The sequence below is a fragment of the Quercus robur genome, chromosome 3 (genome assembly GCF_932294415.1).
Source record: "Quercus robur chromosome 3, dhQueRobu3.1, whole genome shotgun sequence".
Lineage (NCBI taxonomy): Eukaryota > Viridiplantae > Streptophyta > Magnoliopsida > Fagales > Fagaceae > Quercus > Quercus robur.
This window is the reverse complement of record NC_065536.1, coordinates 51,166,385-51,194,087: the sequence shown is the minus strand read 5'-3', so window position 1 is coordinate 51,194,087 and position 27,703 is coordinate 51,166,385. Positions and strand designations below refer to the sequence as shown.

General features: G+C 32.8%; 1 protein-coding gene and 1 long non-coding RNA gene across 6 annotated transcripts; one reads left to right on the top strand and one right to left on the bottom strand.

Moving 5' to 3' along the window:
- Nucleotides 1-1,092: 1,092 nt before the first annotated feature.
- On the top strand, nucleotides 1,093-5,905 carry LOC126718267 (receptor kinase-like protein Xa21). 4 transcript variants are annotated; one of them, XM_050420383.1, is made up of 4 exons: nucleotides 1,093-1,563; nucleotides 1,780-1,854; nucleotides 2,584-4,140; nucleotides 5,363-5,905. In XM_050420383.1, exons 1-4 carry the CDS (start codon nucleotides 1,146-1,148, stop codon nucleotides 5,716-5,718), a joined length of 2,406 nt encoding a protein of 801 aa, XP_050276340.1. In that variant the 5' UTR covers nucleotides 1,093-1,145; the 3' UTR covers nucleotides 5,719-5,905. The 4 variants fall into 4 exon arrangements, with proteins under 4 accessions (XP_050276340.1, XP_050276338.1, XP_050276339.1 ...); XM_050420381.1 differs by having other exon boundaries at nucleotides 1,780-4,140; XM_050420382.1 differs by having other exon boundaries at nucleotides 1,093-1,854.
- Nucleotides 5,906-18,607: 12,702 nt separating this feature from the next.
- On the bottom strand, nucleotides 18,608-25,384 carry LOC126718266 (uncharacterized). 2 transcript variants are annotated; one of them, XR_007652880.1, is made up of 4 exons: nucleotides 24,997-25,384; nucleotides 23,767-23,902; nucleotides 21,048-22,048; nucleotides 18,608-18,806 (listed from the first exon to the last, which is right to left on the bottom strand). It is a non-coding gene; the product is annotated as an uncharacterized LOC126718266 (long non-coding RNA). The 2 variants fall into 2 exon arrangements; XR_007652879.1 differs by having other exon boundaries at nucleotides 18,608-22,048; nucleotides 24,997-25,381.
- Nucleotides 25,385-27,703: the final 2,319 nt, after the last annotated feature.

The window sequence follows — 27,703 nt, the reverse complement described above, 5'->3', positions numbered from 1 at the left end:
GCGACTCACTAGGAACTCGAGTTCACTAAACTCGAGTACTATTTAGAAATCAATTTTGTGGAACTCGAGTACTAAAAAAGTAGTAAATTGCTAAATATTTCCAAAACAGTGCTAGTTTGTCACAAATTTGCCAAAACGTGGTATTTGACTATTTTTGCCAACAAAACATAGAACATATGAGATTATGAGAAGTAAATCTTACAATCTTGTACCCATGTAACCCGGTGCAACCAATTCTCTATTGATGAATTTGTTTTGTTGTTTAGCACACTTGCCAGTTGCCACAAACTACCAAGTCAACAAAACATAGAACATATGAGATTATGAGAAGTAAATCTTACGGGCCATCGCCTCCACAAGTTAACTCAAAATAATGCTTAGTTATCCAATCAAAAAAAAAAAAAATGCTTAGTTACATAATAATTTTATTATCTTTTTCACAATTGATGTGATTATTATTATTATTTTTTTGAGAAACACAACTTTTTTTTTTTTTTTTGATATGAGGGTCCATTTGGATACAGTTGAAAACTGAAAAATACTATAGCAAAATAATTTTTAAATGTGTGAATAGTACCGTGGGACCCATTTTTAATGAAAAAGTTGTTGAAAAGTGAAATTTATGGGTCCGTGAATAGTGCATGGTGTGCACTGATTAGCTGAAAATGGTTTGACAAGTCAAATTTTGTGGCTACTGTTCATGCACAATGCATGAACAGTAGCCGTAACAGCCCTAAAACGCGTGAAAATAAAAAAAAAAAAAAAAAAAAAGGAAAAACGCAGACACAGACGCAAACGCTTTTAGCCGAATCCAAACGTACTCTGATTGAGAAACACAATTGATGTGATAAATTGTAATATTACTAATATTACTTTCACAATGGTTCACCATTTATGTCATTTTGATTAACACCAATTAACATATAGATAGTTATTATAAAAAAAAAAAAAAAAAAAAAAAAAAAAAAAACATATATTTTTTTTTCTACTTCTCTACACCCCACTTATTCATGATTATGGACCCACATCTTTTCTTTCTTTTATATATTAAAAATTTAAAAGAATGCTAAGCATTTACGATCCTACGTATAATTCCTATCCCAACTCCAGACTCCAAAGTGCCTCGTCTATCTCTCTGCACGCTCATGATGCTAATAGAAAGGCCATCCATTCTCCTGCTGTTGGCTTTTTTGTTAGCGCAGCCATGCATACTTCACTTGACAGAATCCTCCAACAACTTTATCGATCAATCAGCTCTCCTTGCCTTCAAATCTAAAATCAGTTTTGGTCCAAACGATACTGTCTTCTCTGCTGGTAACTGGTCCACAACAACAAACTTCTGTGAGTGGTTTGGGGTCTCTTGCAGTCGACGCAGACAAAGAGTCACAGCCTTAAACCTTTCTTACATGGGTATCCGTGGCACCATTTCCCCTCATATTGGAAACCTCTCCTTCCTAGTCTCACTTAATCTTGAAAACAACAGCTTCTATGGTTTTCTGCCACATGAGATTAGTCATCTGCGCCGCTTAAGGAAACTTCAGTTGTCAAACAACCTATTGGAAGGTAGTATCCCTCCAACTATACATAATTGCCAGAAGCTTAGATATTTCTCTCTTGAATTAAACAAGTTAAATGGTACAATTCCTTTGTCCCTCGGCAATATGTCTTCATTAGAGTTCTTGAATTTAAGAGCCAATAGCCTCACTGGTTCATCTCCTCTTGCCATCTTTAACTTGTCTTCTCTAATGGCTATTTATATTTCATATAATCATTTTTCAGGAACCCTTCCAATAGATCTTTGCAGCAATTTTCCTGATATTCAACTACTGTATATTTCCCATAACGAATTCAGTGGTAAGCTCCCCTCTCAGTTTAACCACTGTACAGAGCTTTTAGAATTATCTCTGTCATACAATAAGTTTGATGGAAGTATTACAAAAGGTTTTGGGAGTTTAGAAAAGCTTGAAATGCTATTTCTTGGACATAACAACTTAACTGGAAATATACCTCCTATCATTAGCAACTTGTCGATGTTACAGCACTTTGCCATTGAAAATAACCACATAGAAGGAAGCATTCCAAGTGATTTAGGGCGTCTCCAAAATCTGAATTTATTGTTTTGTCTACGGAATAACCTCACAGGGAAAATACCCCAAAATATTTTCAACATTACCTCTCTACAAACGCTCCACTTGTTTGATAATTCCCTGTCTGGAAATCTTCCTTTAGGTACTTGGCTCTCTTGCTCTAATCTAGAAAATCTGTATCTTAATTACAACAAAATTAGTGGTCCTATCCCATCATATCTTTCAAATTGTTCTAACCTCATTCGGGTAGAATTTTTTGACAATTTACTCTCTGGACCTATACCCAGAAATCTTGGAAACTTAAAATATCTCCAATTACTTAATCTGGGTGATAATCAGCTGACAGATGAACCTGGAGATCAAGAACATAGTTTCCTTTCATCTTTGACTAGTTGCAGAGTTTTGGAAAAGCTATCTTTATCTTCCAATCCCTTGAATATTGCAATCCTGGATGTCATTGGAAATTTTTCAGTTTCACTTGAACTCTTTGTTGCAGATCAATGCCAAATAAAGGGTCAAATTCCAATGGGAATCGGTTCACTGAAAAACTTGAACACTCTTTTGTTGAATGGTAATAGTTTGACCGGAACCATACCATCAACAATTGGGGGATTGAAGAGCTTGAACACTCTTTTGTTGAACGGTAATAGTTTGACCGGAACCATACCATCAACAATTGGGGGATTAGAGAGCTTGCAAAGATTGTATCTTGATGAAAACAAGATTGAAGGATTCATTCCAGAACAACTCTGTCAAATAAAGAACCTGGGAGAATTGTCTCTCTCAAATAACAATATCTCCGGATACATCCCAGATTGCATCGGAAATCTCAATCTTTTGCAGAAGCTAAACCTTAGTTCTAACCAACTGTCACCATCAATACCATCAAATTTATGGAGTATTGAAAATCTGTTGTTTTTAGATTTATCATGGAATTCCCTTAGTGGGCCTCTATCTCCAAATCTTAGAAAAGTAGATGCTATTGAATACATAAATTTATCCCATAATCAAATTACTGGAAATGTTCCAAGTATCATTGGAAGTTTTGAAAGCCTACGTTATCTTGATTTGTCAAAGAACTCATTTCAAGGAGACATTCCACAATCTTTTGGACAATTGAAGGGATTGGATCAGTTGGACCTCTCAAATAATAATCTCTCTGGTAAAATTCCTAAGTCTCTTGAGGCAATTCGATATCTTAAGTATTTGAATTTGTCCTTCAATAAGTTATCAGGAGAGATTCCATCCAGTGGACCTTTTGCAAACTTCATGGCAGAATCATTTATAGGTAATGAAGCACTTTGTGGGAATCCAATTTTTGGAGTTCCACCTTGCACAAGTCCAAGTTCTCATGGATCAAGGGTAAAACAAATTTTGCTCATATATATTGTTCCTGTCATTGCATCACTTATAATCTTTGCAGCACTAGTCATTATGCTGAGAAGAGATCGACAATGTAACATGCACATTCCAAGTTTACCTATCACATTGCGTGAAGTGGATCATAGAATGATATCATACCACGAGATTTGTCGTGGGACAAACAATTTTTGTGAAAGCAACTTGCTTGGAACTGGAGGTTTTGGTTTTGTGTACAAAGGGATACTATCTGATGGTACAATTGTTGCTGTCAAAGTTCTTAATCGGCAATTGGAGGGTGCTTTTAGAAGTTTTGATGCTGAATGCAAGGTGCTGAGGTCAATCCGACATAGGAATCTAGTTAAAGTCATTAGTACATGCTCCAACCCTGAGTTTAGAGCTTTGGTGCTGCAATACATGTCAAATGGTAGCCTTGAAAGGTGGTTATACTCTCACAACTACTGCTTGAATCTTGTTCAAAGAGTAAGCATTATGATGGATGTTGCATTAGCGTTAGAATATCTCCACAATGGTAGATCAGAATCTGTGGTGCATTGTGATTTGAAGCCTAGCAATATCCTTTTAGATGAAGACCTAGTTGCACATGTTGGTGACTTTGGCATTGCAAAGATTTTAGTTGAAAATGACACAACCCAAACCCAAACCATTGGTACAATTGGCTACATCGCACCAGGTATACATGAATTCACCTTTGTTAATTTAATTAGTAGTCTAATTTCATGAATAACATTAATAATTGCTAATTTTAGAAATAACAAAGTGCATGGCAGTTATCATCAACTCAGTAATGTAATTGCATTAGATTCTGATGAATTTACAGTTAAATTATTTGTTTTATGTGTCATGCTCACATGCAAAATATAAGTTAATTAAGTAGGTAATTTAATATTGGACTTGTTAAAGCAACCATGGTTTTGATATGACTTGCCTTATCCCCACGTATGGCATATTTTATAGCCATACAGTATACATGGTAGGTCTTAGTAGATCGTTATACTGAAATTGACTAAAAAAGTTCTAGCCATGATGATTAGTCTCAAGTCTTATACAAATCATTTCAAAGTCTTATCTTTGAATGAAGACATAAATGAATATGTAGGTATACGTAGGGGCGTTCATATTCGGTTTGGAAGTTGGGAGCTGAAAATAATTACGAAAGTGTATACGCAATATTTTGGAAAATAACTTATTTTACAAAATTTCAACTTTACTTTCACATGATTAGCCTTGTGGGTCAATTGGTTGGTATCTTTTGGTATTTTTAACGAAAACATCCAAGGTTCAATTTTTAGTTCCCCAACTATCAAGTTATAAAACAAAATAAAATAAAAATTTATTTCTACATAGATCTGTCATTAATATCACTTTTATTATTCATAAATTACAATACATCCATGGTTTTAAAAATTGGAGTGGTTAAAGAACCGAAAAAAAAGGACGGTTTTCAATTTTTCCTGGTTCTTGACCGCTTTTTATTGGACCAATTTTGAGTCTGATTACTAATTCAACTAATCGGTTTGATCTAATTTTTAAAACAGTAAATAGATGATAAATCATGTCAACAATTGTAAAATAACATTAATTCATACTTTTAAGTTAGATAATCATTCCCAATAACACAAGTAAAATGAAAGGACATAATAGCAAATAGACACAAAGAATTAGACATGGCACAATTGAAGATTTTATATATATATATATATATATATATATATATATAGTGTACGTATATACATGGTAGACGAATCATGGATGGATACAATGAATTTTTTTTTTTTTTTTTTTAAGTATGAATGTGTAAAGATATTAGTGTACTACTAAATTTGAAAGAAAAAAAAAATGACAAGCGTGTGAATCCTAACTTAATAATTTCTTGACAAATGTGAGTATGACAGAGTATGGTTCTGAAGGAAGAGTATCTACCAAATGTGACATTTATAGTTATGGGATAATATTGTTGGAGATTTTCACAAGAAAGAAACCCACTGATGAAAATTTTGTTGGAGAATTAAATATGAGGCAATGGATTGCATCACTTCCTGATCGAATGAAAGTTGTGGACGATGGTTTGCTTAACATTGAAGATGGAAGAGATGTAACTGCCATGAAAACTATTCTTTCATCTATCTTAGAACTAGGCTTAAGGTGTTCTGAAGAATTACCAGATGAAAGGCTTGACATCAAGGCTGTGGTGACCCAAGTTAACAAAATCAAATTGGCAATACTTGGAAATAGAAAAAATGGTGTCTGATATCTGTGTTATTGTTCAAGTTTCATATCGTGCAAGTACCTTGTTAAAGCTTGTTTTCCTTTATTATTATTTCTAGTTATAATTTTGTGACCCTTGCTTTTGTATGTCCTATGATTCTGTAAACTACTTATAAGTGGTATGTTACTTAGGACCAAAATTATCCCAAGTTATTAGCATTTGAAGTTAATATGTCGGGCTTTTAATTTCTGGTATAAAGATCATTCATATTGACGTTGTGAAATCTTGTATGAACAAATGTATCTGAAATGTTATGCATTTAAAAATCTTTACTCTTAGTATCAATAGGCAAAGAATGACTAGCGCAAATTTTTATACTCCATCAGCCCAACAATGATTGGGGTTGTATGTATCTATAGCAACTATATAAAGGGGATAAATAACAACTATATGAAGTATTGGGGTATTGACACATACAATTACATAAATATATGTTCTCAATACAAATACGTATAAACATTTCGCATAAAATATGTTGTGTACTTTTTTTTTTTTTTTTGGCTCAATAACCTAAGCACGATTTGAAAGAAGGTTCAACTTGAATTTGATCATCTAGAATTTAGCAGTAGGAAGCCCCTTGGTAAAAATATGAACTAATCGTTCTTTTGTGGGGCACATAGCATACACAATGCCACCATTGGCAACCCTTTTCTTCACATAATAAAAAACAATATTAACATGCTTCCTCCTAGCTTGAAACAGAGAGCTTTATAGACATATACAGGGCTGGCCCAAGGCCTAGGCCTAAGGCCCCACCAAAAAACAAAATTTTCCTTGAGGAAAAAGGCTCCGCTTTTCATAGTTAAAGGCTCAAATTTTTATAAAATAATATATATTTTTTAAATGTTGTACATGTTTTTTTTTATTAGTGATGTTAAGAATATTACAAATTTTACTATTGGCTTACAAATTACCATGTTATTAATCACAAAAAAGTGATATAAACATTCATTAGTTAAATTGATGAAGTTCATCAATGAGAGACAATGTCACATTATATTTTGAACATTTTATAGTGCTTTTAATTAGCGCATTTTTCTTTTTCATTTCTATTAAGACTCTCAAAATACGAGACCAATAGAATCTTAACTCAATTGAAACCCTAAAATATTTCAAAAAGATGTTGCAAATGTGTTAAATCATCAATTATAAATTAATCTCCCCTACCAGTTTGAGACTTTGATTTTTGTAAACTAATATCCTACAAAGTCACACACCAAATAATATCTATCTCTCTCTCTCTCTTAAAATCAAAATATAAAATTAAATATTAGATTACAACTTTATTTAACTATACATCATCTTATATCCAAAATAAAGTATCTTTTTTAATCGCAATATATTTTTATTTCTTTTTATTAATATTTATAGTTCAACTATGATATTCAATTCTCTATATGAAATTAACATTAGCCTAGTTGATATTATTTATGTATTTAATGTATCAAATTAACCTTAATGTGATTAGTATTAAATAATTTTGTTTAATTAATATTTATATATTAAAGGCCCCGCATAAATTTTTCGCCTTAGTTCCCAAATTATGTTGGGCCGCCCTTGGACATATATATGTTCCACCAATATTATCACAATGAAAAAATTATAGACTTGGAAAGAAAACATATACATGAGGTGATATTAGGTGAACCTAAATTGTATCCCAGATAAGTCACACTAAATGCTAAAGAGTAATGTTGTTTGATTTCATGTTGGATCTCTAGAGTGTTTATTGTTTCTTAGTGTTAGTCTGATATAACTTATTTTCATTGATTTATTTTCCTTTAAAAATAAGTTTAGGAAAAATTCTAGTTATACTTATATCTAAAAATCCAATGGGCCTAGTCTGTTTTCTGATGGAGACTACACTGGATAAGGATGGTTTTGAGGATCTTTATAGTAATTTGCCGTTTCAAAATAAAATTATTGTCAAGCATCCTAATGCTAGTGGAGGTTTAGCCTTTTTGTGGAAGAATACTATTAATTTGGAGGTTATTAATTATACTGTAAACCATGTCTTAGCAGTAGTAATAGAGGAAGATGGGTTTAGGTGGTTCCTGACTTATTTTTACGAGTGGCCAGAGGCTCAGCAGAAAGAGAAATCGTGGAGATTATTAGAATATTTGAGGACTTTTGTGGAAGGACCGTGGATGGTTATAGGGGATTTTAATGCTTTTTTACATGCTTCAGAGAAAAAAAAGCAGAAGGCTGCCACAGACTTCACAGGTTAATGCTTTTAGGGAAGCTTTGGAGTCTTGTCATCTTCAAGATCTTGGGTTTAAGGGTTATCCTTTTACTTGGAACAATAAGAGACCAGGGGCAGCAAATACAAAAATTAGGTTGGATAGAGGTGTGGCTAATGAAGCTTGGTTAGGGAAGTTTCCATTGAGCAGAATTACACACTCATCTACCCATGCATCGGATCATTTACCACTGTTGTTGCAAGTACAATCTTTTGATCCCCAAAGACAAAGAAGGGAGAAAAGCTTTAAGTTTAAGGAGTCTTGGCTGCTACTGGATGACTGTGACGAGATGGTGAAGGAGGCTTGGGGTAGAGATCTTTCTGATACACATGGCCTTGAATTTATTAAGTAGAAGATTCAAACGTGTGGAGCAGAATTGTTGAGGTGGGGTTCGGCCAGGACTGATCTGGATGCTGAAGCAATTAAAGTAACTCAAAAACGGTTGGACCAGTTGAATGAAGCAGAAGTCTTTGATGCTAGTAAGGCCGAGTACTTGGAGTTGAGCAAAAAGATGGATGAACTTCTTCAGAAACAAGAAATTTATTAGGCCCAGAGGTCTAGAGTTTCCTAGCTGAAACATAGTGATAAAAATACAAAAATTTTCCATTCCAAAGCTACTCAAAGGAGAAGGAAGAACCACATTAGGGGCATTAAAAATGCTCAAGGGTAGTGGGTGGAGGAAATTGAATGTGGTGGTAGTAGCTTCAGATTATTTTAACACTCTTTTCCCTGCCGGTTCTGGTGATCAAATGGAGGAGTGCTTGGATGCTGTTCCAAGTAGGGTGACTGAAGATATGCTGATGATCTTATCTAGTGAATTTACTGCTGAAGAAGTAAAAGTGGCCTTATTCCAAATGGGACCTACCAAGGCGCTTGGACCCGATGGTATGAATGCCCTTTTCTATCAAAAATTTTGGCACATAGTGGGTGATGATGTGGTTTCTGCTGTGTTAGTTTTTTTGAATAATGGTAATATGTTACCTGAAATCAATCACACAAATATTGTTCTTATTCCTAAAGTGAAAGATCTAGAGAAAATGTCTGATTTTAGGCCAATCAGTTTATGTAATGTAATTTACAAGATTATTTCCAAAGTATTGGCCAACAGGTTGAAACAGGTCCTACCACATATTATCTCACCTACACAAAGTGCCTTCGTTTCAGGGAGATTGATTACAGACAATGTGTTAGTGGCTTATGAGACACTATATACAATGCATGCCAGGTAGAAGGGCAAGAAAGGTTCTTTGGCATTGAAGTTAGATATCAGCAAGGCTTATGATCGTGTGGAATGGCTATTCCTTCAAAAGATCATGGAAAAAATGGGCTTTCCAGCAGTGTGGATAGAGAGGGTGATGAGTTGTATTACCACTCCATCCTTTTCTATTTTGGTGAATGGCAAACCCTATGGAATGGTACATCCTACGCGTGGAATTAGGCAGGGCGATCCATTGTCTCCATATCTTTTTTTGTTATGTGCAGAAGGATTCACAGCTTTGTTGGCAAAAGCGAAATTGGAAGGGAGGATAAGGGGAGTGTCTATTTGTAGTGGTGCACCCAAAGTTACTAATTTATTGTTTGTAGATGATTCTCTGTTGTTTTGCCGGGCTTCACAGACTGAAGGGGAGGCTATCATGGAGATTCTCCAAACCTATGCAAATGCTTCAGGTCAATGCATAAATTTGGAAAAGTCATCAGTTTACTTTAGCACAAACACAACAGGAGTTCAGAGGCAGCAGTTGTTGCAGATTTTGGGTCTCAAGGAAGTATTGAAGTTTGACTCTTACCTAGGCCTGCCAACCTTGATTGGTAGGGCTAAGTACCATACCTTCTCTTATGTCAAGGATAGAGTGTGGAATAAGCTACAGGGTTGGAAGGGAATGATGTTATCTAGTGCTGGGAAAGAAGTCCTTATCAAGGCTGTTGCTCAATCCATACCGACATACACCATGAGTGTTTTCTAACTTCCTATGAAATTATGTGATGAACTGGATAATTTATGTGCCAAATTCTGGTGGGGTCAAGTAGGTAATGAAAGGAAGATTCATTGAAGGAGTTGGGATAAGCTTTCTACATCAAAGCGAGAGGGTGGTATGGGTTTTCAAGACTTAAGGGATTTCAATTTAGCTATGTTGGCTAAACAAGGCTGGAGAATGCTTCAAGACCATGATTCCTTATTATCAAACTGCTTCAAAGCAAGGTATTTTCCTCGGTCTACTTTTCTTGAGGCAAAAGAGTCTCCCGGATGCTCTTATGTTTGGAGAAGTTTGGTGGCTGCTCTTCCTATTCTCAAGTCAGGCTATTGCTAGAGGGTTGGTACTGGGTCTTTAATTAGTGTTGTGGGTGATAAATGGATCCCTAACTACCCTACCAACAAAGTTCTTCACCCTATTCATGAGCTGGCTGTTTCAGAATTAATTGATCTGGAGCTACATGTCTGGAAAGGTGATCTGATCACAAATCTGTTCCATAGAGACGATGCTGCTGCTATTACAAAGATTCCGCTTGGTAGAAGGGTTGTGTCAGATTCAATCATTTGGTTGCATAATAAAAATAGGGTGTTCTCGGTCAAGTCTCCCTACAAGGTTGCACGAAGAATGAGAGGTGAAGGGTCTCGGGCTGAATCTTCAGGGGGATGTGTTGGGAAACTGGTCTGGCCGGTTTTGTGGAAGCTCTGTGTTCGAAACAAAATAAAAATATTCGGGTGGCGAGCATGTAATGACATCTTACCAACAAAGTGTAATCTGGTGAAGAGGAAAATTATTAATGATGACAAGTGCCATATTTGCTCTAGGGAAGTGGAGTCTGTAACCCATGCTTTATGGGGCTGTGCAGCGGTGCAAGATGTGTGGGTTGGGAGTATTCCAAAGCTACAAAAGGGTGTCTTGGCCTTCAGTGATTTCATGCAGCTCATGGAGCATGTGGTGACTCGGCTTTCAACTGATGAGATCGAGCTGCTTTGGGTTCAATGTTGGCTGGTTTGGAATCAGCGCAATTATGTCTTGTATGGAGGTCAGTTGAAGCATCCGACCAGTCTTAATAAACGGGCAACGGAGTTCCTAGAGGAATTTAAACACGCACAGGTGTCTCTGGATAACAGTATGAGGAAGCAAGCAATGGGTGATATATGGCAGCCGCCTTCGTCTATGGAATATAAGTTAAACTTTGATGTTGCAATTTTTTCTGGGCTGGAGAAATCTGGTATAGGCGCTATCATCAGGAATGATAAAGGTGAGGTCATGGCTGGCATGTCTGCTATTGGGCCGAAGGTGGATACAAGTGAAGAGGCGGAGCTTCTTGCGTGTAGGCGATCAATAGAGTTTGCTGTGGAAGCTGGTTTTACTCGCCTAGTGATAGAGGGAGATAATTCCAATGTTATGCAAGCAATTTCTTCTAATGCGGTTAACTACTCCTTCCTTGGCAATGTGGTGGATGATATTCGCCATTTGATGTCGGGATTACAGTGGGCTTCAACTAGTAAGATTTGGAGGGGAGGCAATAAGGTAGCACATGTTTTAGCTCAACATGCTAGGCACTTAGATTTTGATTTATTTTGGTTGGCGGATTCTCCCCCACCAGCTTTGGAAGCCTTGTATCAGGATTTGATTTTATTATGATTGAATGAATTATGTTCCTTTCTCAAAAAAAAAAAAATCCAATGGGCCTTAAAAATAGTTCATTTTCTTTAAAAATGAAAAGGAAAAAAAGGTTAAACAATCATACACAGCAAACCATGAGTCCATGACAAAAGATTTTCACCTAAAAATGTGCAATATCCCAGCGTCTACATCGGTGAAGCTAAAATTTTTTGCATTTTAACACCTCAAAAAACTACTTTATCTAGTTTAACACACAACTTCATAACACATTCTACATTAATACTCTTATTTTTCCCATCAACTAAACACTATTCATTTTTTTATTAATTTCTTTCTCACTTCCTTTCTCTTCTCCTCTGCCACGAAACCCAATAAGTGATAAAATAATATTTTTTTTCATGCCTTCCTTGCTACGGTGAATTGCTCTAGATCTTCTTGCAAGTTCACTATAACAAGAAGGCAAAAAAATTTGTCTTTGGCTCCACCAATATTAGGCACTAATTGGAATTTGAGGTATTTACCACGACCAATGGTGATGCTCTTTACAAAGGCAGAATTTACCTGAAAGCTGAGAGATTAGATTGTCAATGATGGATTTAACACCCTCTTCTTGATTAAGCAACATTGGACGCCATTTCTTCACCTTCACAAAACTTTCTTCTGGATAAACTCCACGATTGTAGAGAATCCTAAAAATTTTTATTCAACATTTATCTTTAAAACCCAACAATTACGTTCCAATACAAAAAATAAAAAAATGTTAATATCCAAATTTTCCTATTCATAGTATACCTTGAAAGAAGAATTGCAAAGAAATACAAAGATAAGCAAAGATTTTCTACAAAACCCAAAACCCAACAAAGAATATCGAACACTAAATTTGAAAAGAGGGTTTATCTGATGTCGGATGCGGAAGCGTCAAGAAGAAGAACATGTCTACTTCTAGAAAATAAGAAATAAAACACATTTGCTTCTGAAAATAACCTAGAATCCACGAGGGTTGCTTGTATCCACAAGGAGAAAGAGTTTTGGAATCCACCAGATAAACAATAGACAAAAGTCTGAATTTCTATTAATATCAATAATACTGAAAAACGTTTACAGACTTAGGGGCCTATCAATAATACTAAAACTTAACAAAGAAGAAAATATATTCTAAAATAACTCTTAATTAATATTTAACCATAACAGGAACCAAATTTGACCTAAAAAACATTAAAAGCACCTAAAGACAAAGAAATAAATCACCTAAACCTAAAATAATTTTTTTTACATAAAAATATCAAAATTAAATAATTACAAAAATTAAATTGTAGATTCTGTTCTACATTAGATCCCTCCACTTGAAACAAACATGTCCTCGAGTTCATCTTTGAAATTTGAAATCTTCTATGCCAAGAGAACAAATACTTTGAATACTTCATCTTCTTTGTCTTCTTGCCAAAATTGAAAGTCCTTAATTGGGCAACTTGAACTTCTTCTTCCTTGATTTTCATGCAATTGACAATATTCACCAAATGAGAGTCATTGATAAAATCAAATCTTTCCACCCCCAATAAAATCAATAAACTTTGTTTCGGTGTCTACCACCAAAATAATAGAAGCTTGAATGTTGCAATCATCTAACTTGACTTCATCGAGATCATTGACAACTTCCTCTACAATTTCCTCTTTAATGGTCTCTACTATCTCAAACTTAAAATCTTTCTCCGTAATAGGGTCTTCATTAATCTCCTCCAAATTCTTGATTTTAGATTCTTCTTCTATAGTAAGATCTTCATGAACTTCCTCATAAACTTCTATATTTTCTTCAAGAAAAATGTGTTGTTCAACACACAATTCTTCTTTTGATGGTGGAATATATGGTTCTTCAAAATAATTCAAGTGTGAACTTCTTGGTTAATAATAATCTTGTTTTGTATACAACAAAAGTTCATCACAGTCCAAAGGATAATATTTGATAGCAAGCATCTTTTTCATCCTTGGCCATGAACGAATTTTGTCCTTATCTTGTCGGATTCTATCAGTCTGTATTCATTCCCACCAATGTAAGGCGTACTTTCTAAGTTTATACAAAGCAAGTTTAACTTTTTTCTCATCACAAATATTTTTATAGTCAAATAAATCCTCTAGATCAAGTAACTTATCAAAAAAAAATCTACTTTATAAAAATAACCATTAAAACTTGCAATTCTTCTATAAGGCATATATGAAATTTGCTTACCAATAGGTTGCTCGTGAGTTATGTCTCCACGACAGTTATCCCTATTATTTCCATACTCCGACGACATCCAAGCAAAGATATTTTTGAGTGCTAGTTGTATGTCACAAAATACTTGCTAAGTTTTCTGTCACCGAAATTGTTACCATCTCATTAGCCACTAGACCATGATAAGTCAAGGCTTTGATACCTACTGATGCGGGATGCGAAAGTGTCAAGAAGAAGAACACATCTACTTCTAAAAAATAAGAAACAAAACACGTTTTCTTTTGAAAATAACCTTGAATCCACGAGGGTTCTTTGAATTCACAAGAAAAAAAGGTTTTGAAATCCACCAGAGAAACAATAGACAAAAGTCTAAGTTTTTATTAATATCAATAATAATGAAAATTTTTTACAGATTTAGGGTTAGAGGTCTATTTAAGGGCTCCGTAAAACTTAACAAACAAGAAAATAAAATAACTCCTAATTAATACCTAACCATAACAAGAACCAAATTTAACCTAAAAAACATTAAGAGCATCTTAAAACAAGGAAATAAATCACCTAAACCTAAAATAACTTCTTTTTTTTTTTAACATAAAGATATCAAAATTAAATAATTACAAAAATTAAATTGTAAATTCTGTCCTATATCATTATATAAGAAGTCTATAAGACACAATAATATACCAACAAACTCGTTGACAATAGCCACTTAAAAATGAAGGGAGATAATATATTTAACAACTGTTCTTGAAGCCATAATCTCACCATTTCTACTCTAAGTGAAGAAAATTGAGATTCGTTCAATGAAAGGTGAAACAAATCACACAGAAATGGAAATTTTGAAATCAATGGAAACTGAAAACGGGAGATGTTGTAATTCTAGGACAATAGGAAAGTGTTTATTTGGGATAATAAAAGGGCAAAATTGGTGAGAGTTTCTACTTGTTTCTTGAATTAAAGACAAGGGTTTTGTTCAATTATCGAAGAGGCAAAATGGGTTAGGATTTTTTCACTCTATAGATTCGAAAAGAAATTTGCAATAAATTAGCAATAGCCAATCTATGATGGATTAGGGGAGAGTTGAGGAAATAGAAGGAAAAGTTGGGTAACGGCTAGATTTTTGTTTTCGCTGGGAGTGGATGATGAATTTGTGCACACGTGTTTGTTGGCTTCTATAAAAGTTTCCAGCACGTGGCAAACTCATCACATAGACAGTTAGGCACACTGTACTTGAGAACAAACAGGCTGTACGTGATTATCTCTTTTTTATGAGAGTGCAATGAAGCATAGATATTGGAGCATTTATTTTGTGTCGTTGTAGAAATCTTACTGAAGATAAATGCGAACTGATGTAGGGACATCTGATGAAGATGATGCATTCTGTGACAGCGACCTTGGAGATTAGGCACTTAGTGAAAGCCAAGAAATTGATGGCATTCCACGGCAGGAATTAGGGAGGAATAATAAGAGGCCAACATATCTAGAATATTACGTTCCTTATTTAAAGTTAATCAGCCAATCATGCACAAGTCTTGCGGGAGATATTGTAGTATGTTCAGTGGAATTATTTAGAAGTTTACAGCAAACTTAGGCTAATGATGATGTTTATCTTCAGCAGTAGATCACGCGTAGAAGTTGGAAGGTAACAAATCACATCCCTAATGGATTTGCTTTTATATTTATCTCTTATTAGTATTTTAGTTGATTTAGGAGTTTTATTTGTATTTGAATTTGAATTAGGATTTAGATTTATTTGCTTTCTTAATTTATTTCTATCTTTATTATGTTTCCTAGTTTAATTAGGAAACCTAGTCGTAAGTTAGGTGAGTTTCTATTATAAAAGGGTGTAGGGGACTTTGGGAAAAGGCAGCTTATGTTTTATCAAATTTTATATCTAAAAACTGAAGTGTATCATTTAATGTTGCTACGTAACATACGCTTTTGTTGAGCCACCTCATCCTCCATGTAATACTTTTTTTAAAATCTTTTTTTCCTTTTTGATTTCTCTCTATTTTTTTTAAGAAAATAGTTAAATATAGATTATGGACAAACATGTTGATGCACTCTATTACTATTCAATTGTTACTATTTATTTGCCTTAAATGATAATGTTTTTGTTCCAAATTACAAACATTACTATATATTAGATACAAATGTTTGACTATTCAACTACCCAAATTGATTTTAACTTTTCATTCTCTTCTTTCTAATTTCAAGTAATTGTTAAAATTGAATACTTCATCATTGTTTAGTGGATAGAATTAAAATTTCAAGTATAATGTCCAACCCAAAGATAAGTTTTGTGTCTTTTCGTTTATCTACTGTTACAATGTTTCCTCTTCCAAATTTTTAGTTTTTCACAACCTTATCTATCTCTCCCACTCACACTTCAATTATCTATTTAAGCTTTACAATGTTATATCTACCAACATACATTCTAGATACGATCACCCCATCATCTACAACAAAAAAATTAGCTCAATACTAATTGTTCTCCACATTTTTCAATCAAGCTTTAGCTTTCACCATTTTGAGAAGACATTGATTGCTTTTGTCAGAGATTTTCAAAGTTAAGTTAGCAATAAGATGATCATTGAGGTCTTTTTTTCCTTTCTTTTGATTTTTTGCATTTATTCTTTGTGAAGTGATTTTGTTGTTCTCCTTCCCCAATTTTTTAATGGTATTGACTTTTGTTATTCTAAATTGACTTAGAATTGTCAAAGTAATTTTATTTGGCCCATCATTGTTGTGGAAATTCTTGATGTTGATATGAAACATATTGATAATGATTTTTTTTTTTTTTTTTGTTTATCTGTAGAGTATCGGAAAAGTAAAAAAGATATTCAATGTAGTAATTTTGTTATTATTGCATCCCATGTGTTTGGTAAAATTCATTTTAGAAATTTTATGTATTATTCTCAAATCTGTTTGTCATTTTTATTTTGGCTAGTCTCTTTGAGATTTTGAAGTTGCACAAATTCTATTACATAGCACGTGATTAAGCTTATGCCCTTTCTTTTTGATTTCTTGCATTTATTCTTTGTGAAGTGATTTTGCTGTTCTCCTTCCTCAATTTTTTAATGGTATTGACTTTTGTTATTCTTAATTGACTTAGAATTGTCAAAGTAATTTTATTTGGCCTATCATTGTTGTGGAAATTCTTGATGTTGATATGAAACATATTGATAATGATTTTTTATTTTTCTATTTGTAGAGTATTAGAAAAGTAAAAAAGATATTCAGTGTAGTAATTTTGTTATTATTGCATTCTATGTATTTGGTAAAATTCATTTTAGAAATCTTATGTGTTATTCTCAAATCCGTTTGTCATTTTTATTTTGGCCAGTCTCTTTGTGATTTTAAAGTTGCACAAATTCTATTGCATAGCACCATATTAAGCTTATGTTGTGGAAACAACAGATGCAATGCCTAAGGTGTTCCCACTTTTGCCCAATCAAGCATTACACCACATAAATTTCTCAATAGGGTTGGTGTTTAAGATGAAGAAATTGGTGTGTAATGCAAGTCTTAAGGGAGAATGAACTTTTAAATTCCATAAGAATGTACAACACATGGAACAGGAAAATAAATTTGTCTGTACAAAGTTATGAACAATAGTTTTGAATAGCTTTGTATAACTACTATATAATTGTCGTAGTTTAAATATGTCAATGCCATCTTCATTCTAAAAAGTGAGAAACCATGAAAAACAAAGAGCAAACTAACATAGTTGATAGTGATTAAAAATTCATTGATTAATTCGTTTTGGTTGAACGTGTACACTCCCTATAAAACAATATCTTATTCTCGCTAAGTTGAAGGTAGTATATTATTCAATCATTTTACCAAAATTTTGTGTTAAAGTTATAGATTCCATCTTCTAACAGATGTTTGTATTGGATGATTTATATATACTAGTGTGTAGCACCGTGCATATGCACGAATACAATTAAAAACGTTCAAATTATACATTTTAAAAAAAAAAGTTCAAATTATGCTTGGTATTAGTTTACACTTTCTAAAAACCATACATTTCTAAAATATGAAATGGTTTCTCATATTATATATATATATATATATATATATATATGATTTAGAATTTAATTGGTTTTAGACTCTTTAATTTTTGCACACAATAATTTATTTGCCACAAAAATTAAAAACTTAGATAAACACGTGGCGGAAAATTGGACTCCAATTGAAATCCAATTTAGAATTTAATTGGATTTGGACTTTTCGATTTTTACACTCAATAATTCATTTAACACAAAATTAAAAATTAAATGAAACGCATGGTGCAAAATTGAGAATCCAATTAAAATCTAATTGAATTTTCTCTGAACTTTGCCTATTAATATGTACTAGCTTATAACCCGCACAATGTGCGGGATACTTTTATTTATTACAAAAGACATGGTGACTAAAAATATAAACATTTTTTCATTAAGATAATACCAAAAAAAAAATCAAATAATTACTTGGAAAAAAAAGACGTGAATCTTGAGAGTATTTCATAGAGACTTCCAAAATAAAATCTTGAAATTTTGTGGTCGGTCACCAAAATTTTATATAGACCTTTTAGAAATAGATTTAGAAAATTTGTATTCCTCTACCACCTATGCACTCAAGCAAAAAGAAAGTGTTTTTTCTTTTTATGTGTTTTTTACTCCAACAATTTATTATTCAAAACATGTTCCAAAGGTACAAAATATTACCAAAATAAAATTATGGCGGTCCAATAGAGATTATAATTGTCTTTGTTTTTTGTAGAAGCAAATATAGGTGACTTCCACAAACAATAATTAATAATTAAAATATTATGATACTCAAATCCTGTAGTATTAATCCATGAAATGCATCAAACTACAGTAGTAAATAGTCTTACAAAATTCTACACCAAAGGAAAATGTAGAACAACAAACAGAAATACAGGATAAAAAAAATCATTGAGTTTCGCCTAAATGCAAACCATTGATCCAAGAAATTTAAGAATGTTGTCAGATTGCCTAAGAAAAACTTTCCCTGTAATGTAATAAAGAAACACATTAGAGCACAATTAGTTGTAATCGGGGATCAAAATTAAAACTAATATTAAGGATCTATATTCTAAATACAATGAAATTCTAGCAATAGCATAATACAATTTAATTGAGTGTTGAAATCAACCAACTTCAAACTTTAATTGTATAAACATTATATCATAACAATTCTAAAATATTTTATAGAAAACTTTCAAAGGTTTGTGTCATTTGTATTTTCTAAATGTTGATGGACTTTTTTGTTTCTTGCAATGATTGATGCTTTAATTTACTGGCACCTCAAGAAATAGCATATTATGTGCATATTGGCCATTCCTTTATGGCCTGTTTGGAAGTTTAGAGAGTGATGAGAGTAGAGTGGAGTAGAGGGGAGGAGAGTAGTGGGGAGGAGAGTAGAGGGGAATGGTTCCCCTCCACCTTGTTTGGATGTTTTTAGAATTAGTAAGGGGGAAGGGAGTAATTAGCACTTCCCATTGTTTGGATGTTTTAAAAATTAGGATGAAGAGGAGAGGAAATAATTTAAATGGACAAATTTACCCCTATTTGAAAATGGACTAACAACATTTTAGTCTAAGATTGATTTTATTAAATTAAATAATTATTTAATCAACATTCTCATTCCATTAAATACCACTAATATCCATCAAATATATATATATATATATAATATATATATATATATATATAAAACTACTATTAACTATTATAAAATAATTTTTATTACCTCAAAAAAAATAATAATAATAAAAATTAAATTAAATTTTCTTTTTATTGTATGTACCTGTGTTGGGTTGAAGAAGCAAGCGTTTAACCAAAAAGAAAAATGGAAGAAGAAAGAGGTTTTCCCAGCGAACCCCAAGGAGAACCCGTCGGAGCGAGCCACCGTCGTGTCAGAGCACAGCGATTGGAGATCGACAGAGATGGTGTGGTGGTTTGAAGCTGCGGCGATGGCGTGGTGGTTTGGAGCAGCGGCGATGGTGGATTCTTTCTCTTTCACTCACTCTGATTCTCTCTCTCAGATTATATGTGGGTTTTGGTTTGCTTTGAATTTTTGTTGTGGGTCTCTCAGATCGGCGTCGATTGGATATCAAAATCGGCAGCAGGGACTGAAGATCGGCGGCGACAGCATGGTGGTTTGGAGATCGGCGGCGATGGCATGGTGGTTTGGAGCTGTGGCGATGGTGGATTCTATCTCTTTCTCTCATTCCGATCCTCTCTTTCTCTCACTTCGATTCTCTCTCTCAGATTGGATGTGGGTTTTGGTTTTGCTTCGAATTTTTTGCAGGTTCAATCCGAATCGTTTTGCTTCCTTTTTTTTTTTAATTTTTGTTTTGTTTTTTTCGTTTTGATTTTGTTGTTAGGGTTTCAATTTCTAATGGAATTTGTATTTCATCGTGAGCTTGAATTTTTCTTGTTGGGTTGCCTTATTTGCAAAGTCAGTAACAAAGGTAAATAGTCAGATTCAAATTTTTTTTCTCGTATTTTCTTGGGAAACAAACAAATATTATTTGAATAATCTGTTTGAAATTTTGTTAATTTAAAAAGGTTAAATTAGGAAATTGGTTTGATCAATAATTTATTTACTCTACTTTCCCTCTAAATCTCTCCAATTTGGAGGAATTAAAAATGAGGGGTTGGAGGTAGATGAAACCCCTCCAAATCACTCTCCCTCCTTCCTTAAAAAAACTTCCAAACAAGGTAATTGGATTACTCTCCCTCCCTTTACTCTACTCTCCCTCCATTTTTAAACTCCCAAACAGGCCATTAGAGCAACTAAATCAAACATAAGTATAAATGAAACTCTAGTAGAAGATGGTTCCAATTGTTCCCATGACCATTCTCCTGTTTTTCCTAGCTAGTGTAGGACCATTTCTAATACACACAGTTTGGAAATTATTTCGTCTTCCATGCCATTTTCTTTTGGTTCTCTTCTCAAACGTTATCATGCACCTTCTTTCTCATGCTACCATTGCATTATATATAATCTTTGACATGCTACTATTGCATTATATATATATATATATATATATTCTTTTTTCTATGATAACATTGTAAAGGATCAAAAGTAATTTTAATAGTTTTTTTTTTGGTTACAAAGTACATATGTGAAAATCTGCATATGCTGTTTCTGGTTTTTTTTTTTTTTAATTATCAAGCATTAACAAATGAGAAAGACATTCATTTAAAAATAAAAGCAACAAAGGGAAAATTATGCTATCCTGACCTTTCAATTTAATTTAGTAACTCTTCTTGAACAACAACCAATGATCTTATCTGCTTCTGTGCTACCACAAAAACACGTGAAAAAAAGAAAAAGAAAAAAAAGATATTGAAAATACATAAATCCTAATAAACATCAATGTAAAACAGGTTCTACAAAATACAAACCGAGTTCCTATACACGTTCCATCCACAAAAAATGTAGAAGTAAATTTGGTCACATATGCAAAATGATGTAGAGAATAATTAAGATGGTAGTGGCCTGCGTTATGGAGAACAGGCAACCTATGGTACTAAGGTGGTACTACATTGTCAGTAAAATCACTTGGAGTACAAATATAATAGTAATACTATTAACCACTATTCAATTGGCAAAACTAATCCACATATCTTAAGAAATAGGATTGGATGATTTGCAAGTTTTGGCAAGTAACAAAAATTTGTTTTGGTCCTTTGGGAATTTTAATCGAACAATCTGGACTCAAAAGAGAGTCTACCAATTAGGAACAGCTACCAAGTTAAATTCAGATCCAAATCCCATTGACCAAATGTTACCTATTTACTAAGACACAAAAAAAATATATAAATACATGCTTACTAATTTCTTCTTCATCAACTGCTTTCGTTATATATTTTTTGTAACATAGACTTTTATCTATAATGAAAACATATAAACTTTTAAAATACCAAGACAAAGGAAAAGGTACAAAGGAATTAAAAAGTGAAGTTCCAGACTTTAAGAAAAATAAGACAGACAATACTTTTACAGGTCAATTTACTGAAGAAAAAAAATTTAATTGAAACCAAATACTTCAAAAACAATTCTGACTATATTGTGCAGGGAAAAAACTAATTCAAACCCAAAGACATCAAATGAGAAAAACGTAACCCAAAAAAAATAGAGAAACAAAAGGAAAATCAGGCTAACCTAAACCTCTCAATATGATTCGGTATCTCTTCTTGCAAAATACCAAACCATTGTATCTGGTAGAGAACTGTGTAAATCTGTGCTTCGACAAAAGGACAGGAAAAAGAAGGATTTTTTTAAATACAGTGAATAAGAAGAAAGAGAGACTACAAAAGAAACTATAGATGTATGCAAAGTTTCGTAAATGTTTTAATTTGGATTTATTCAAAAAAAATGTAAACTTAATCACACATAACAATTTGTTTTTAAAATAAAAAGCTTTTTCTAAAGATTAACAAACTAATCTAAACATTAATGTGTACACCACACAACAATCTTTAGTAAATAATCCCTCAATATTCAACGACATAATTTTAAGCAATATGTTGGCTATTTAATTTACCCAAAATTAAAATAAATAAATAAAAGCGTTAATCAAATTCAATAATAAATAAATAACATAACATAACATAATTTACTGCCAAAAAATATTCATTCATTCCTTTAAACAAATATACAATCAAACGGAAAACAGCACAATCATTAAAGGGGTTTTAGACTTTTTAGTTTCAGATAGTAGATGCTCAGCAACATTGAAAAATCAACCATTATTCAAGGGTAAACGTGTTTTTTTCTACACATATTCAAGAGCTAAACCCCATGATGCCACCAAAAAAAAAAATGGATTATGATCAATCAGGAAGAAAGCATCAAAATAAAGAGTATAGCACATCAAGTAACAAAATGCTAACCTTGGATGTAGGTGCTGCAGAAAAGAAGCGAAACAGAGTGGGTGTCAAATTGAAAATTGGGAGGAAGAGATTTTATTTTGCCGTTTTTTTCTTTTACCGAATGAAGGGGATTCATCTTTTCTTTGAGGTGGGTGCCGTTTGATTAAGGGTGTGGCAATTCAAGGGTTTTATTAAGTGGCGTGAAACGGTTTAAGTTGTTAAAAAATCAGTCCACGTTATACCATAAAAACCATGTTGTTGGGCACGTCCAACAATCACCATAAAAACCTTTTCCCTTCTTGGCCTGTGTTTGTTCCACTACCTTTCTCTTCTTATCTAATAGCCCTTCTTCTCTAATGACCCAAATAGCAAGCCAAAAAAACAGGAACAAAACAAAATATGAAACTGAAATTCATGAAAGCAAAGGAACAAAACCCCAAAACTGAAAATTCCTACTAACAATTCAATTAGAATTTGATCTTCTAGGTTGTTTCCCTTATTTCAATGAAATCCCTAAATTGACAACAAACCTAATTGAAGTCCAACTATTAAAACAATCTAAATATCGTAACCTTTGAATTATAAGTCTGGAGTACCCTAAAAAAATGAATCCAAATATTCCAAGAGAAAAAAATGAAAAAAATTGAAGATTTTGGTAATCTAACAATCACATCATTTGTAAAATTCAAGGTGTAATCAATTAAGATAAAACAATCTTTGCATCTAACAATCACATCATATGTAAAATTCAAGGTGCAATCAATTAAGATAAAACAATCTTTGTAAAAAAAATTTAAGATAAACAATATACATAAACCATATCAGTTGTGAGATCAATGCATATTACTATTTAAAGGCCAAAGAAGTATTCTGTATTAGTGTGATTCAGTAACATATAATTAATAAGCACCAGAAAACTAATTTTCATGTTGTTCATGGCAATATACACTAAAAAATGGCATAAAAAATTATTTTAAAATAAGATCAGTGTGAAGAGGTATTTAACAGAAACAATGGAAGTCCTAAAAACAAATAGAAAGAAGTACAAAGTGTCTCATATAAGAAAGGTGAAGAAGAAATACAACCTGTGTTAGTGATAGATTGTTTTAAAGAAAGTGAAGGGGTATTCCGTCAACTCCAAATCTCCAACCAATCATGGTGAAATTACATCCTTTGTTGGACATGCTTTTGATTCTCTCTTCACCTTTTCTACTTTCTGTTCTATACACAGATAGAAAAATCAGTCGTACAAACAAATAGGAAAAATTACCAAATGTCTCATATAATAAAGGAGAAGAAGAATTTCAACATGTTTAGCAGAAAATGCTATGGGGTCTACCAAGCACTCTAACCAACCAAAAATTAATTAAACCTCTCTAGGTAGATTGAAAAATTAATACCAAATAAACAGAAAAAATACTAAAATCAAAGCATCAGTTATAGGAGGAAAAAGATTAATCAAGCATATTTAAATTTCAAAAATTAAGAAAGAAAAAACTTGGGAAATATTAAGAGAAACAAACTACTTCCTATCTTCCCAAATAGCACTTGAATTTACATATCCAGTAATTGAGTTTTATTAAATAAAAGAGAAATACATAAAAATATTTTAAAACTGACATTTAAAAATTAATTATTTCATTCATAATTTTATATAGCAAAACACAACAATATCCAACAATTTTGTTTTGCAATTTTTTGGGGTTATACCTGTTGGCAATATTATAAGAGTTGTGGATTTGAAAAAATAAAAAAAATATTTTCCTTTCTTTGCCTGTGTTTGCTCCACCGCCTTTCTCTTCTTCTTCTTCTCTAGTTATGATTGTGACCGTTGATCAAAACCAATTTAAAAGCAAGACCTTAATAAGAAAACAAATCTCTCTTATTCCTTTAAACGGTGTTTAGTGCAAACCCTTAATATAGTTGATCAAACTTTAAAGTTAAAAAAAATGCAATTGCGTGAATAATTATGTTGGTCAGGGGGTATGTCACGTGAAATAACAAAAGGGAATTGAAAACCTTTACCGGACTGTATCTATTTCTCTCTCTATCTCTGTCTCTCTATTTCTCTGTATCTGTATCTGTCTCTCTCTATCTCCATATCTCTCAATTCCTCAATTGACCTTTCGTTCGTATTTAATTTTAACCGTTTTTAACCTAAATCATATAAAACCCAAATTTCAAAAAATCAAATCAAAACCTAATGTTACCCAAATACCTAAATAAAAATCAATCCAACCAAATTTCTCAAAACTAATTCATATTTCATACCCATACCCAGATCTAAGAAAGAATGAAAAAGACGAAAAGCTTACCAGTGGTAGTTCTCTCAATGTTTGTCTCCTTCTCATCTCTGTATAGTAGGAAAAATGGAAGGCGCCCTTACAGTGATGGCAGGAGATCTGGGCGGCGCCTTTCTCTCTATCTCTGCCTCTCTATTTCTCTGTCTCTCTTTTTTGTCGATCTCTCTTTCTCCTTTCTCCATGTAGCAATCTTTCTAAGAAGACAGAGGAGTTACGGGTTTTAATTTCAGTTTTTAGAAGAGAATTGGGTTTTGTTTTGCGGTAAACGGTGTTTTGGGTCTGCAAAATCGTTTTTTGAAGCTTTTTGATTTCATCACCTCTCTCTTCCTCTGTTACTCTCCGTGCCCTCATCGCTCCTTTCTATTTCTATCTTGGCGCACAATTTTAACCGGTTAATTTTTTTATATTTATAATAAGAGGCTTTTAAACGGTGTGTAGGATTGTCAAACAATATAATGTATCGCTTTTTAATTTAAACAAAATCTAATTAATAACTTAGGTTTAAAACTTGTTAATTCTTTTAATTGAGGTCTAAATTTTTCAACATAAGCCATATTATTCAAGCAATTATCAACAAGTCTTAAAAATTACTTCACACTAAGTGAAGGGTGAGAGATTTTTTTAGATGCAACAAATGCCTAGGATATGGTCACATCACTTGTGATTGTCCAAATCGTAGGTACACTAATTTGGCTAGAATATCACTCAATGAGCGCAAAAGAATGATGAGTTGGCAAGCACTATCTGATCTTGTGTGTCATGCTCCTTGTCCCTCGGTGCAGCCATTAGTCCATCCTCCTTCCCGGATTCGTTGGCAATCTCCTCCCACTCCCTTTTTCAAAGTCAATTTTGATGGAGTGTTGTTTAGAAATTCAAAGGAGGCACTTTTGGGAGTAGTGGTACAAGATTATAGGGGAAGGGTTCAAGCTTTTCTTCTGGAAAAAGTCATTCTTCCTCCCTCCTCCATTGATGTTGAGGCCTTAGCGGCAGTGCGAGCCATTCTCTTTGCTCAAGATCTTGGCCACTATTCCATTATCCTCAAAGGCGACTCAGAGGTGGTGATCAATTCTCTGAAAAGTGAGGATGAATCCCTAGCTTACTTCAATCATCTCCTTGATTCTGTGCAGACTACTCTAGATGTCTTCAGTAGTATTTCTTTTTCTCATACTCGTAGATTAGACAATTATGTAGCTCATAACCTAATTCAACATGCAAGACATGTGAATGGTTTATTAGTGTGGATAAAGGATATTCCTTTCCACCTTTTCGTTGTTCTTTTAGCTAATCATTACTAAGTTTTTCAATAAAAGTTCACGTTCTTTCTTCTAAAAAAAAAAAAAAAAGAACTTTTTTTCTCTAGTGGCTAAAATGTAAAGTGTATCTTCCAAGTTTAACTGAAATTAATTTCAGTTCTCTAACTTTACTTTTATTCGATTGAATTCTCTAAATTTCAAATTTATTCAATTCAGGTATTTTGTCCAATTTTGTTAAAAAATTACATTAAGTATGCAATTAACTAATGAAAAAAATATTGAAAAAAAATTCCTATATAAAAAAATTTATAAATTATTTTTATTAATTTTATAGATATTTTTCTTCATCTGAGTACAATATTTTTTTAATGGAAATTTTTTAATGAAATTGGACGGAAAGCCTGAATTAAATAAATTTGAAATTTAAAGAACTTAATTGAAAGAAAATAAAGTTAAAAGAATGAAATGAATTTCAATCAAACTTAAAGGGTTCAATTTGTATTTCAGCATATCTTTTAACTAATCATTTTTTCTAAACACCCACATCGTAATATTTATTCTATATTATATTTTATTAAAATACCAATTTTCTAATCGTTTTTCTCTTCATACACAATAACCACTATTTACTCTGTTCTTTCACTCTCAAGAAACACAAAAAAAGAATTAAAAGTGAAATCTCATTTTACACACTACATGTATAAACTAATGTGAGTATTTTTTTTTTTTTTTTTTTGGGTTTATTGGGAAAATTAGGGTTAAATGTTATTTTACCAAACCTTATGCAAATGTTCTGATCCTAAAAAATGTGATTCATTTTCTATTGAAAAAAAAAAAAACACTTAATTGAGACATTTTCTGATTAGAACACTTTTCTCATGTATTATTTTCAACTAGTTGCAAACCTGCGCATTGCGTGTGATAAATTTTTTTGGGTGTTCTCATTAAATATATTTTTTATTAATATTATTGTTTTAGTTATTAATAATTGGTTTTCATTATCTTTTAAGATAATAAAAACCTTATATATAACTTAAAAAATAAAAATAAAAACCTTTACATACATACATACATACATATTATATATTGTGGGCTAGAAAATTCATGGCCCAGGCCCGTTCTATATCAAGGCCCAGGGCCTGATCTGAGGAGACCTATTGTCAAGGATGAGTTTAATGCACGGATAAGATAAGTGAAAAGACTGCCAATACTGTAGTGGAGAACTTTGTGCCTGACAGGCCCCTATTCTTGACCATGCTATTCAACCTTTACGTCGACTCCCAACCACTTGAGGTATGGGCTGATATGACAAGTCCTCTTCCCCGAAGGTAAAACTTACATGTGGACCCTAAAGAGAGGAAGGAATACGAGTATAAAAGGAAACGAAAGCCAAGAGAAGGAAGGGGGGGGGGGGGAAGAAGGGGAAGAACTTGATACTCCTCGGACTAAGTCCGAGGAGTCCAACC